The sequence below is a fragment of the Xyrauchen texanus genome, chromosome 18 (genome assembly GCF_025860055.1).
Source record: "Xyrauchen texanus isolate HMW12.3.18 chromosome 18, RBS_HiC_50CHRs, whole genome shotgun sequence".
Classification (NCBI taxonomy): domain Eukaryota; kingdom Metazoa; phylum Chordata; class Actinopteri; order Cypriniformes; family Catostomidae; genus Xyrauchen; species Xyrauchen texanus.
The window spans coordinates 28700414-28714230 of record NC_068293.1 but is presented as its reverse complement, the minus strand read 5'-3'; the positions used below and the strand labels follow the sequence as shown (position 1 = coordinate 28714230).

The 13817-nt window shown below is 42.4% G+C and overlaps 1 protein-coding gene across 1 annotated transcript; it reads left to right on the top strand.

Annotated features, from left to right (window-relative positions):
• The first annotated feature begins 1196 nt into the window (after positions 1 to 1196).
• Positions 1197 to 2749, top strand: LOC127659286 (G-protein coupled receptor 183-like). The gene is made up of 2 exons (XM_052149033.1): positions 1197 to 1223; positions 1374 to 2749. The coding sequence occupies exons 1-2, from the start codon at positions 1219 to 1221 to the stop codon at positions 2407 to 2409; spliced, it is 1041 nt and encodes a 346-aa protein (XP_052004993.1). The 5' UTR covers positions 1197 to 1218; the 3' UTR covers positions 2410 to 2749.
• Positions 2750 to 13817: the final 11068 nt, after the last annotated feature.

Sequence of the window (13817 nt, the reverse complement as noted above, 5' to 3'; positions counted from 1 at the left end):
TAGGGGTGCAGAAATTAAACACATGTTTTGAAAACTTCACTAACCAGTAGTGGTAGACAATTTATCATACTATGCAGTCTATGAAGAATGCCCTATTATGACTATAGTTGAAATTTCAGCTGTAGTGAAAAGGTGTGTAAGTGGCAAATGATTTGCTGAGTGTTGCACAGCTGTTTCTTTTATGTTCAAATATTATGTAAATGTGCATATAATATTTAGAACGTTGTGCCAGCTGCTTGTTGTGTTTGCTACTTTCATCATCCGACAGTGATTGGAAAGCTGCTGCTACATTTCGAACATGAGGATGAGGTACTGTGTGGTCATAAGCCACAGATGTTATCAGTAGCTTGACTTGCTCTCTGGCACGGCAAACTACCTGTGTTCCCATACTAAATCAAAGCTTTCACAACCATGCTTGTTTTCAACTTGTTTTCAGTTAATAAACGTGATACTTAAAGCAAGATTTGTTGGTTCTTGTTCTTCTATTGCAGTCAGCAGTATGTCTGCTCCCTATGCTAGGAGCATATTAAATTTGTCCTTATGTTTTTAAAAGTGGAAGTTGTAAGAACCTGCAAATGTACCTCAACATACTTGTTGGCACGCTAAGTGGGTCAGTTTTGCACAAACAGGAGATGTGGTTATACGTGAGAAAGTAATAGCAACAGGAAGAGGTTTTATTGCAGGTGCATAACTTATCAATTCTCTGTTAATTCTGAAAAATAAAATGAGAAAACAATGTCTGTTTAATTTGTATAATATTTTGTATACAATTTTAGGGTTTATGAAGACAAGTAAATTGGGACACTCTCTGACAATTCACTGACATAGTTTGTAATCAATGACCCAAATGGATATATCAATATGTCATGCAATTATAGATTAGGATTACCATAAAGTTGATTTTTATTTGTATTGTTTTGTATTGGAAAGATATCCACATAATGACAGATAAATACTCTTAAGTGTCCAACTTTACCTCTATTCACAATTTAGGTATATTAAATGTGATTACGGTGGAAAGAAAAAAAAAAGAAAGAATTAATCTGTTTTTCATTATTATTTTACCTTACAAGTAACAGCTACCTTACCTCATACCAATTGGCATTAACCAATCAGGAAAAAGGGGGTGTGTTCTGGAGTATTTCAGCAAAAATGCCTGCTGACTGACTCAATTAGTCACATACCCATCCAGTTCAAAGAGAGAAAGACTCAACAAACATGCTGTGAGTATCAGAGGTTTAATGTGACACTTTCATTATACTGTTATGCAATCTTTTGGATCACAATAACTTGTTTGGTTACAACAGTTTAAAAATTAAGTAAATGCAAATGTTGTGGTATTTGCTTCCTCCTAAATGTATACATAATCTCAGGGAAATTACAGACAAGACTTCTTCTGAGCTTTCCACGATGCCAGTTAATGACAGCAATGGAAGCCAGCCTTGTGATGTGTTCATCTACAAGGAGTCTGCTCGGATCCTCTTTCCCATTTTCTACTCCCTGGTTCTTATAATAAGTGTTGCAGGTAACGGCCTGGTCCTGTGCATCACCTGTCAAAAGAAACAGAAGATGAATTCTACAATGATATATCTGATCAACCTGGCCATCTCTGACACACTCTTCACCATTGCTCTACCAGGCAGGATCACTTACTATAGCCGTGGCTTCGACTGGCCTTTTGGAGATTTCTTGTGTCGATTGACTGCCATGATCTTCTACAGCAATACATATGCTGGCATTGCCTTCATGACTTGCATCAGTGTGGATCGCTACTTGGCCATGTTGCACCGTCAACGATGTCAAAAACTCAGGAAAACCAGGGTCGTGCGTGGTATTTGCGCTCTGGTATGGGTGGTGGTTCTCCTTGAGACGTCCCCGCTGCTCTTCAAGAGCATCATGGAACAAAGATCCGGTCATCGAACATGCATGGAGTTTTCCAATTTTGATGGAAACAAGATGGCATATGGTCTTCTGTTCGCTTGTGTCATTGGGTTTTGTGTGCCCTTGGGGCTCATTCTGTGTTGCTACAGTCAGGTCAACTCCAAACTCTCCAGAGCGGCTAAGGAGAACCCAATGACCAACAGGTCAGGAAGCAACAGCAGGGCAAAAAACATGATCCTACTCATTCTACTGAGCTTTGTGGTATGCTTTAGCCCTTACCATATAAACATCATGCAGTTTTCAGTGAGAAGGCTGTTCTATGAGCCCTCTTGTGAGGATTTAAAGACTTTGAAAATGTCACTGCAGGTAACTGTAGCCATGATGAACTTTAACTGCTGCCTTGATCCTGTTATTTACTTTTTTGCCATTAAAACATATAAGCAGAGAGTGATGAGTATTTTTAAGAGCTACATTTCCAATTCAGTGTCCTCCAAGAGCATGCAGGAGAACAGCAGCAGCAACACATGATAGCTAATTGTACTCAAATGAAGAAAACCATGATGGTACAAAATTGAGGAGATGTCCACACATTTGTGAAGATGAGCTTGGACTGTTGTAGGCTGCAGAGACTCCTGAGTTTTAATGCAATTTCTTTTGTCAAGCAAATTTAAATACCTTACTGTTAATGGTCTTTAGTTACATGTTATTTTATTTGTTGTGGATTTGTTTTGACCACACATTGTTGTGCAAAATGTATTAAGATTTTTGACATTCTGTAGTGAGTCTGCCTTTTTTAGTATGCTCAGTATAGCAGCAAATGTACATATCACTTATCACTGTTCATGACTCATATACAGTACATCTATAACTGACCACTGTTCTTTTATTTATGTAATAAAAATTTCTTGAACAGTTTAAAGGAAATTGTTTGAATTATTTGAAGGGAAAAAACAATATTATGTCATATAAATATATATCCAGTTCTGGAAAAATTAAGAGACCGCTGCAAAATTATCATTATATATTACTATTTATAGGTATGTGTTTGAGTAAAATGAAAATTTTTGTTTTATTCCATAAAGTACTTACAACATTTCTCCCAAATTCCAACAAAAAATATTGTCTTTTAGAGCATTTATTTGCAGAAAATGACAAATGGTCAAAATAACAAAAAAGATGCAGTGTTTTCAAACCTCAAATAATAATAAGAAAACAAGTTCAGATTCATTTTTAAACAACATAATAATAATAATGTTTTAACTTCAGAAGAGTTCAGAAATCAATATTTGGTGGAACAACCCTGATTTCCCCCAGCACTGAGGATTGGTTTTTCCAGCAGGACAATGCGCCATGCCACACAGCCAGGTCAATCAAGGTGTGGATAGAGGACCACTGGATCAAGACCCTGTCATGGCCAACCCAATCTCCATACCTGAAACCTCTAAATGTGATCAAGAGGAAGATGGATGGCCACTAGCCATCAAACAAAGCCGAGCTGCTTGAATTTTTGTGCCAGGAGTGGCATAAAGTCACTCAACAGCAATGTGAAAGACTAGTAGAGAGCATGCCAAGACCCTTGAAAGCTGTGATTGAAAGTCAGAACTGTCCCTTATGTTAAAACATTAGTATTGTGTTGTTTAAAAATTTATATGAACTTGATTTCTTTGCAAGGTCTAAAAAAAAAAAAAATTTTATTTTTCTGTAAATAAATGTTCTAAATGAAACAAAAATGTATTTGGAATTTGGGAGAATTTTTGGCTGTGTTTTATAGAATAAAACTAAATTTTTAATTTAACTCAAAAAAATTCCTGTAAATAATAAATATAGAGAATCTGATAATTGATGATCTCTTAATTTTTTACAGAGCTGTATATTTTTCACTTTAGTCCTGACTAAGTGGGGGCTAGCCATTGACATCAAATGGAATTCAGAGACATAAGAATAATTAGGTATGAAAAAAATCCCACATAAATGTCAAGGAGGCCATAAAGCAGTTGACAATTCTGAGTAAGAATGAATGATTATGTAGGTGTATGATTATACCTATTGACATTTATGCAAGCTGATGTGTGAATACTTAGCGATTCCTGCTCTGATGATGCTCACATTTTGAGACACCTCTCAAAAACTGTCGATTTTCCATTTGTGAATTTAATGCTCATGAACATGTACATTTATAGATCAATTGTTTCAAACTACTTTTTTGTTTAAGACTGAGCTTTATTAATTAAATACCTATTAAAAAGATTCCATAATAAGTTTGTTGTGTTTTATTTCTCCTGTCAAATCTAACTGCCAACCCTACACACGGAAAGATATGAAAATATGTTTTTTGATAACTTAATTTGACATTTAGTTAACCCAAGGGAAAGCACAACAAGACTAAAAACCACAACAAGAAGTAATGCTATCTGTAATCAGAATCACATCTCAGTGTTTCTTAGAATGTCTTGGCACTTAGTTCAGGCATAGTTCTGATATATGACAGACGTAACGATTACTATGAAATGGTGATGACTTCACCATCACATTCTTCTGTGCGGGCAGCAGGGACAAAAAAGAAAAAGAAAAAAAGAGCACAGCATGTATGTTTGATGGGTGCACGTGGGTGTTAGATATACAGATGTGGGAGTGCTTTTCTTTTTCCTGCAGATTTTCACCTGAGCTTCAGAACAGGATATCAACATACCCACAAGTCTTTTTTGCTGTTACAGGTGGTCTGCTAGGCTTTTTTTGTATTCCATGAAGCTACGCATCTATAAATAAATGTGGTGAATGTAGCAACCATATAGCAGCCCTACAAACACAAGGATGTAGGTTGCACGTTATGTAGGTGTTAAAATAATTTTTGTGAAAAATATCAAAGTGCACAGTCGATATATAACATCAGTTTAGCTTGCAGATTAAAAATACACAGAAGCTAAGGTGAAATGTGACAGTGTTGCAGTAACATCACATTTTCTCAACCTCACCACACACCATCACTCACAACCTTTATTTTCTCCCTGTATGTGGTATGTAAGACACTCATGGGAACAGAAAGAGTGAGTCAAGTCAAGAAAACGTTTTTCATTTTGTGCATAAAAAAAAGTTGATCTCATGGCTATTGGTCTCATAATATGCTTAATATTAATATTCTGTAAAATAGTCAAGGTTTCATAGAAGTTATTCAAACAACTACTTATGGGCAATAGTCAGTTGCGCTTTCAAAATTAGTGATGTAATGAATGAGTGGGGTATGTCAAGCAGAGAAGTGTTTGGATTAAATTTGTCTCACAGTTTTGTCTCATATTCAGTGTGAATAGACCTATAATCAGTACTATTTTGGTACTACTCTTGATAGTCCTGTGTCAGGACAGGATGTTCATCATTATGGAGGAAAAACTACATTTAAATAAAGTTTAAGCATGAAATACATCTTAAAACACAGTTAGATCCAATGTATGTTTGGAACCCTTATGATACCCTGTCTGGGTCAACAACTGAATGAAATTACTTTTTTGGAAAATACAGTTCCTGAAATAAAAGGTGTTATGCCTTACATGTTCACATATATAAACTGGACATACAGTAGTCTTAGCCAAAGACTCACAGACAATCAGTTACACCAGAAAACCGCAAGAGCTTTCTCAAATCGTCAAGCTCCAATCATTGGTGCATTTCCCATACTGCTGTTGTGCGAGTGGCTCTAGGATTTATTGAGCACACACAGAAACGCATAAACCAATCATACTCTTCCAAAACAGCCTCTGTTGCATTGGGAAGTATAATCAGTTGGTTCGTTCTGATATTTTGTTGAAACAAGAAAAATGATTCATGGGCTTTCAAGCGCCGTGTGAGTGAGGACACACTGTAAGAGAGAGCTCTTTAAATACTTGCACATCGCAGTGCACGCTCAGCTTGCATATGTGCGTTTACAAAATAAAATAAAATGAAGTGCAATCATTTTGATAAAATGAAAATCATATTTGTAACACAAGTAACAACAAAACAGAAGCTATAACTGAATAGCTATAAAGAGTAATTCCTTGCATCACTTCATAACAGGAAAATATAATCTAATGCTGATTACTGTGATAGGTCACACCCAACACTTATAGCAGCTCTAAATGTGTCAAAAAAGATAAAAAGGTGAAAGTGAGAATAATATTTTGTATAAGATGCATCACTGTTCCATTATAAATGTTCTTCATGAGTGAAAAACCCTATCATTTATTTACATGTAGGGCCTACACAAGCATGTCGATTTTTTAATTATTGCAGGTATGCGCACACAGCACCTTGTTGTTTTCTGCATTTGGCCCTCAATCAAAAAGGTTTGGACTCCCCTGCCTTACTAATGTAAGCCTATAAAAAAAATTGTAGTTTGAGCTGTCGGATCGCTGGCTTATGTCGTTAATCCCTGCGTCATTACATCATGTCCGTAAACAAAGGAAAGAAGTACTGGCTGTCTCGTGTTCTGGGAAACAATGCTGTTCAGTTCAGTCAGTCATTGCAAACAGTTCAGGTCAGCATTGCATGATGGATGTATATATGTTATCTGTTTAGTGCTTGGATATGTTTTCTAGTAGGGTTGTTGAAGCATGTTTTGGGTCATGTCATGCTTTTATGATGTGTATTTTTTTAATTGTGTATTTACCGATCGTGATGTAGGTTGTCCGGTGAATTTTCAGTAACATGTTTACTAATGTGTTTGACTTCTGAAATGTACTTCTTGTTATTGATATATTGCATATTTCAGCATATTATTTCATGTTTAATAAAGTTCATTTTATCCCCATCATTATTGAATCTTCATTTTGTTTTTAGTTTACTGTGTTATTGTGTGCATTGCATAAACATACTATTATTACAGTTCACTTGCATTATCAACTGAGGCTGTCCAATATAATGAAAAATAAAAAATAAAACATACTTGAATTAGCTATATAGTTTCACCTCTTAAACCGATAAGTTTAGTACAATACAAACATTAATAGAAGATAAAACACTTGAATAATCATATTAAAATAGCCTACTGGTAACTGGTTGTGGTTGAGGAAAGACCCCTGTTCTCCACGTAAAAGCGCTATAAGGGTAAAATCAATTCACTCATTCCAAATATGTAAATAAGATATTTTTTTTTATTATTTTCATCAAAGCAGGTAATATTAAAATTTTAGATGCTTAAATGTATAACATTTGTGTCAACATGAAAATAGGGCTGGGTTTTGTTCCGATATTTTTATGAATTCAAATTCGAATTTGAATTGTATTAAACCGAGAAATCGAGATTTTGCAAAAAATATTACAAACGCTATAGTTAGGTATGTTGTAAATCCAACAAAGGCTGAATATGGAAGAGAAAAATTATTCATAGTGCTTGTTTTAATGCTGCTCCCAATATGATCAGCTGCACGCTGTGGCGCACTCCAAATGAATGTGACAGGTAACAACACGGAGACTGATATAAAAGACAGCAGTAATATTCCCAGTATGATTGTACACAGTGTGATTGTAGCTTATCTTCGTTCATTATGCATGTATACAACGACTTAAGACCATAACTGGCCTCGACATGTGCATGTTGATGAATGGTCTCCTTTCATTTCTTTTTATGTCACAGTCCTGTCACTCTGTCTGTCTGGTGTTCCCCGTCTGTTGCTCTCCACGTTGTGTCAGAGAAGCGACACTAGGGGTCGCTCTTGAGCACCGAATATACCTCTGATCCATTAAAAAAGGCCAATGAGAAGTTGGCAGTAAGTATTTGCATACCCCGCCCCCGTACATATGGGTATAAAGGCGAGGCAAATACTAGAGTTCATTCAGAAATTTTCTTCTTTCTTTCTTCTTTTGTCATGAGAGAAAGCCACTTCAGCCGCCCCCCTGCGCCTCGCCTCTTTACCCACCTGTTCGCCGGGTAAATCCCCGCGAACCACCCGCCTCCCCAGCACGCTTGCTTGCTCCCGTCTGCTCGGGATGAGTGTGGCCTGCTTCACGGCCGGCCTGCCGGTCCCTTGAGCTTAAGGATTGGATGACGATAATCACCACTGCATCGGAGAGCAGTACAGCGGCGTCTGATGTTGATGACTTGTCTGCGCCGCCACCTTCGGGTCTGCGCGCCCAGTCTGAGTCTGATGCACAGAGGTCCGATATGCTTCCCCGGGTACCGCGAGCACGAGGTTGGACTGGAAAATCCCGTCCCCCTCCCCCTCACGGCTACTTGATTGGTTCCACGGGCATGTGCGCTGTTCACAGCCGCACCCCACCCCCGGTTCCTTTCTTCCCGGACGTGCATGACGAGCTGAGCAAGCCAAGCTTCCTCGCTCCTCCACTCTCACTACCCTCGGCGGTAGAGCGATCCCAGACCACTCCCCCCCTGCACGCCATGGCCCCCTCCTGCAGTCCACCGGGCCAAGGCTCCAAATTTGCACTTGGGTAGTCCTGTTCTGGACGTGCTGCAGGAACTGCACTCGAACAGGCGATGGCCCCACTTGTGGTCCGGAAACGCAACACATGGACTGGACCTGGTCGCAGTAGAGGAGGTAGACAAAGCACCCTTTCTCAAACGCTCCCGTCTCCCAGCTCCGTCCATTCGGCGACACCACCTGACGACTCTACCCAGCAGCCCTCAGTGTTGAAGAAACAGACGGAGGCTATTTCACACATCCTGCCCTGCCGCAAACCTGCCGTCAGGGGCCATGCCCTGTCTGCTCGCCGAGGGCGTCCTCCTGCGGCTTTCAAGAAAGAAAGAAAAGCGGTGCTCCGCCTGAACAAACATGGGCCCAGCTCTCAGCCCCAACGTCGAGCTCCCCGCAGAAGATGGATGCCCCCTCATCTCACGGACCCCGTCGAGGACCCGGAAGGCTCCCAGGCGCTCCTGAGATTACTGACCCAGAGACCGAGATGTTAGCTCCGGAGCTGGTAAGACCACTCCGTTCCCCGGTGGGGGGCCGGGAGGAGAATCTTTTGTTGAATTAATTTCATTTGCCACACCTCCTAATGGGGGCTGCGGTACTCACATTCTCAATAATAGAGCTATTTCCTTTTATGTCTCTGGGACACCTGGCCTGCAAATGCCATTATCATGGCACTCTGCCACCAGGCCTCAACAGTCCCAGCATGCTGAACGCGGCCCCAGATCCGCCTTCAGCCCCACGACTGTTCCCCGGCCGGCCGGTTCTGACGAGTCCAGAGGACGCCATTACAGGACCTCCTCCTCAGTCACTAACCCACCCCCTGCCAGATGTGCGGAGCAAGTAAGTGCTTTGAGTCTTTTCTCAGCACCAGAGCCTCGGGACGCGTCCTCGCCTCCCGACGGCGTAATACCTGCTCCGCCCTGCTGCGAAGCCCCACCAGGTACGTCAAAAAAACTCGTCCCTTTGGTGCCCCTAGCACAGAGATTGGATGCGTTTCTCTCACTTCCCAACCCGTCTCGCTGGCTGGCCCGGACCATCCGACTCGATAACGCAATTCAGTTTGCCAGGCCCCCGCCCCCCTTCGAGGGTGTCCGCTTTACCGCAGTGCATGGCCAACATGCCAAACTCCCAGGCCCCTGCAGCAGGTGTCCCGACGCGTCCTGGTCACTACCGACGCCTCCAGATTGGGTTGGGGCGCCGTGTGCAAAGGGCACGCAGCTGCGGGCCTTTGGAGAGGGGCCCCGCTGTTCTGGCATATCAATTGCCTAGAGTTGTTGACTGTTTTCTTTGCCCTGCGGAGGTTTCTCCTGTTAATTCGAGACAAACACGTCCTAATCAGGTCAGACAGCACCACTGCTGTAGCGTACATAAATCGTCAAGGCGGCATACGCTCCCGCCACATGTCACGACTCGCCCGTCGTCTCCTCCTTTGGAGCCACTCAGGTCGCTGCGTGCCACTCACATTCCTGGCAAGCTCAATGTGATGGCAGATGCACTGTCACAACAGAGCTTAACCAGTGGAGAGTGAAGGCTCCTGCTGATTTGGGAACGTTCGGCAGAGCCCAGGTAGACCTGCTTGCCCCCGAGAGACCTCACACTGCCCGCTCTGGTATGGCCGAACAGAGGCTCCCGTTGGGACACATGCGCTGGCACACAGCTGGCCCACGGGGCTATGAAAGTATGCATTCCCCCAGTGAGCCTTCTTGCACAGGTGCTGTGCAAGGTCAGGAAAGACGAGGAACATGTCACACTAGTGGCTGGCCAAACCGGGCCTGGTTCTCGGACCTCATGCTCCTCGCGACAGCCCCTCCCTGGCGAATTCCCCTGAGGAAGGACCTTCTTTCTCAGGGGCAGGGCACGCTCTGGCATCCGCATCCAGACCTCACCGCAGATTGGTGTTCTTCCAGGGCGGAAGACCCACAGAGGTGCGCAGTTAGGTCGGTGCTCTTATTCCTGCAAGAGGGGCTGGAGGGGAGGCTGTCCCCTTCCACCCTAAAGGTGTATGTCGCTGCTATCGCGGCTCACCACAACGCAGTAGACGGCAAGTCCCTTTGTAAGCATGACTTAATCATCAGGTTCCTAAGAGGCGCCCGGAGGTTAAATCCCTCCCGGCCAAGCCTGTTCCCCTCCTGGGACCTCTCGGTAGTCCTCGCGGGCCTCCAGAGACCTCCCTTCGAGCCGCTAGAATCAGTTGGACTCAGGGCCCTCTCTCTTAAGACTGCCCTGCTGATCGTGCTCGCTTCCTTTAAGAGGGTCGGGAACTGCAAGCGTTCTCTGTTAGTGACACTTGCCTGGAATTCGGTCCAGCAGGCACTCATGTGATCCTAAGACTGCAACCGGGCTACGTGCCCAAGGTTCCTACTACGTCCTTCAGAGACCAGGTAGTGAACCTGCAAGCGCTGCCCCGGGAGGAGGCAGACCCAGCCCCGTCGTTGCTGTGTCCAGTACGTGCTTTGTGTAGCTATCTGGACCGCACGCAGAGCTTTAGATGCTCTGAGCAGCTCTTTGAATGCTTTGGGGACAGCGGAAAGGAAATGATGTCTCCAAACAGAGGCTTTCCCACTGGGTAGTAGATGTCATTTCATTGGCTTATCACACTCAGGTAGTAGATGCCATTTCATTGGCTTATCACACTCAGGCCGTGCCACCCCCGCTTGCAGGTCCGAGCTCACTTGACAAGGAGCGTTGCGTCCTCATGGGCACTGGCCAAGGATACCTCCCTTGCAGACATTTGTAGAGCAGCGGGTTGGGCGACACCCAACACCTTTACGAGATACTACAATCTCAGGGTTGAGTCAGTTTCATCCCGTGTTTTCTCAGGTCCGAGCCAGTAGAACTCTGTAACACGCTGATGGGCTGGCCGGGTGAATCGCTTGCATATACACCCTTTCCCTCGCTTGAGGTAAAACAGTGCATCTTTTTTCCCAGGAGACTTCACTCAACTCGAATCCCTGGTCGATTCCTCCCTAGCCCTCATGGGTCTGCAGTTCGGCGGAGGAACTTGCCGACCCAATCCACTACGGGTACTCAGTCTGACACAGCCGGTCATTTGGCACGTAACAAATATCTGCACGCTCCTGTGTCAGCAGAACACGTACACGGCTCAGTGCATGGCGGATTTAAATTGGACCCGTAGTGTCGCTTCTCCGACACAAAGTGGAGAGCGCGACAGACGGGGAACGTCTTGGTTACGGATGTAACCTCCGTTCCCTGATGGGGGGAACGAGACGTTGTGTCTTCCCGGCCATGTCGCTGAGCCGAACCGCTGTAGTGGCCAGAACCATTTCCGGCTCCTCAGAAAAATCCTGAATGAACTCTAGTATTTGCCTCGCCTTTATACCCGTATGTCCGGGGGCGGGGTATGCAAATACTGACTGCCAACTTCTCATTGGCCTTTTTTCAATGGATCAGAGGTATATTCGGTGCTCAAGAGAGACCCCTAGTGTCGCTTCTCCGACACAACGTCTCGTTCCCTCCATCATGGAATGGAGGTTACATCCGTAACCTAGACGTTTCGTTGTCTGTCTTTGTGTGAACGCACAATTTCGTTCTATTCCCTGCTGTGCAAACTTCGGTCTGTCTTGTTTCATGTCGGGAGCATGGTATCTGGATCCTGATTTCCAGTTTTTGTCTATGTTGGGATCCAAACACTCATGCTCCATGTCTGTCTGTTATTGACGTGGGTGATTCGCGCTTATGTCATCTTGGCCGCATGCACTTGCATCAATTGTTTGTCTCTCTCTTACGAACTTGGGTCCGCCTTGGGCTGTGTTGCAACCGCAAGCTGTCTTCATGTTGTGCTGAGATTCGGTCACTTTGGTATATGGCGTCGGGTGTGTGTGTGGCCGAACTCTCGCACAGGTGTCCTGTCTTGTTGTCACCTGTTGTGTGCATCGCGTGGCTTTGTTTTCCAGAAATTATAGGGAAATATAAGTTCAAATGATTCACTTCACAGTGAAGTATTTTGAACTCTTTTATAATTTAATTCAAATATTTTCATTACAAATGTAATTATCGGAATAACAATAAAAGGTATTTGTGGATAAGATGTTGGTTCCCCCATTTGGAACAATGTTCATTTACTTTTAAATTATAACATAATTAGGGGTCAAGCACTGAAAGTGTGTAGGAACCTATTGTAATCGTAGTGTTCTTTTTACTAGGGGCCAAGCACTGAAAGTACGTAGAACTTGGATACCAATTATGCCATGATCGTTTGAACTTCCAGTCCACCATTTTGAAATCCTTTAAAAACATACTTTTTCTAACTCCTCCTAGAGCGTTTGTCAGATTTGAACCAAAATAGTGTGAAAACGTGGCACTTTTGTATTTTCTCCAAGCACGAGGGGGCTTTTGAGTGTCATTGAATCATTGTGAATCATTAAGGCATAGATAGATTAGACAGCTTTGTTTTTAATGAGAGCATTCTGAGAGTGCAGAACATTGTGCAGAGCATCATTGAGCTCGCCTTGAAAAGCAGATCTCAAACAGTGTTAACCTGCAGCAGTCATTGTAATGGGAGAGTTTGTCACGTTGGTCGAACTGTATTGTTTTGTCATGTTAATAAGTGGGCCAATGTGAATTTGGTTTGTACAAAATAGCAATAAAGTAATTCGGCTTAACTGTTCTAAGTGTGCATGAATAACATATGTCAGGAATCACCATCATTGTTATTGCGTCTGCTCTAATAAGTCCCATTTGCCACGCAGCTGGTATTGGTAGATTTTACATTTTCACGATTCGCACAAACTCCGAAAGCAAATGTCTGTTTTTAATTTCCAAAATGTAATCACTGAGGCCTAAAATTATCTAATGATAAGCTTACATGAACAAGATCACCTTTGAAGATCTAACGGGATGAATGGTCCCCTGTCTCTCCATGAAAGGTCTTACTGAACAGAGTAACTTGGTTGATTTAAATCGGCTGTTAATAATTTTGAAAATTGAATATGCCATATTATTTACTGTATGTGAATAGTAAATTAAGCAGTAATTTAGCAATAATTCAGTTTATTCCATACCATAGATATCCATTAAATTTTTTTACTTGCCTTACCTTAACAAACATTATTACAATATAAATACAATACAATATAATGCTTAAACGAAACTGGAGCGCAGCTCATATCCACCATTGAAATCTACTACACCGAAGAACCACACAGTTGCTTAATTTGTGACGTCACAGTAATTTCATATTTTAATCAACATTAATAATCATGACTACAATATCAAAGGCAATAATCGACAATTCTGATTTTTGCAAAAAAAAATCTGTTTCTACCAGTGCAAGAACACTGGAAGAGGGAGGATGTGACCTAGGTAATGGAAGCAGCCTTCTATTTAATGTCTGGACTTTGAGGTCCAGCTTTCAAAGCTTAATATCTCTATCCGCCTCAATTTCCAGAGATCTCAATTTTAACAGCTGAGTTTCATGCTCCTGTTTCTTAAGTTTGAAATCTACTTCTTTTATAGATGAAGTGTAGTCAAAGGATAAAAATTTTGATCACCTATTTTAATTAGAAACAGAAATTGATT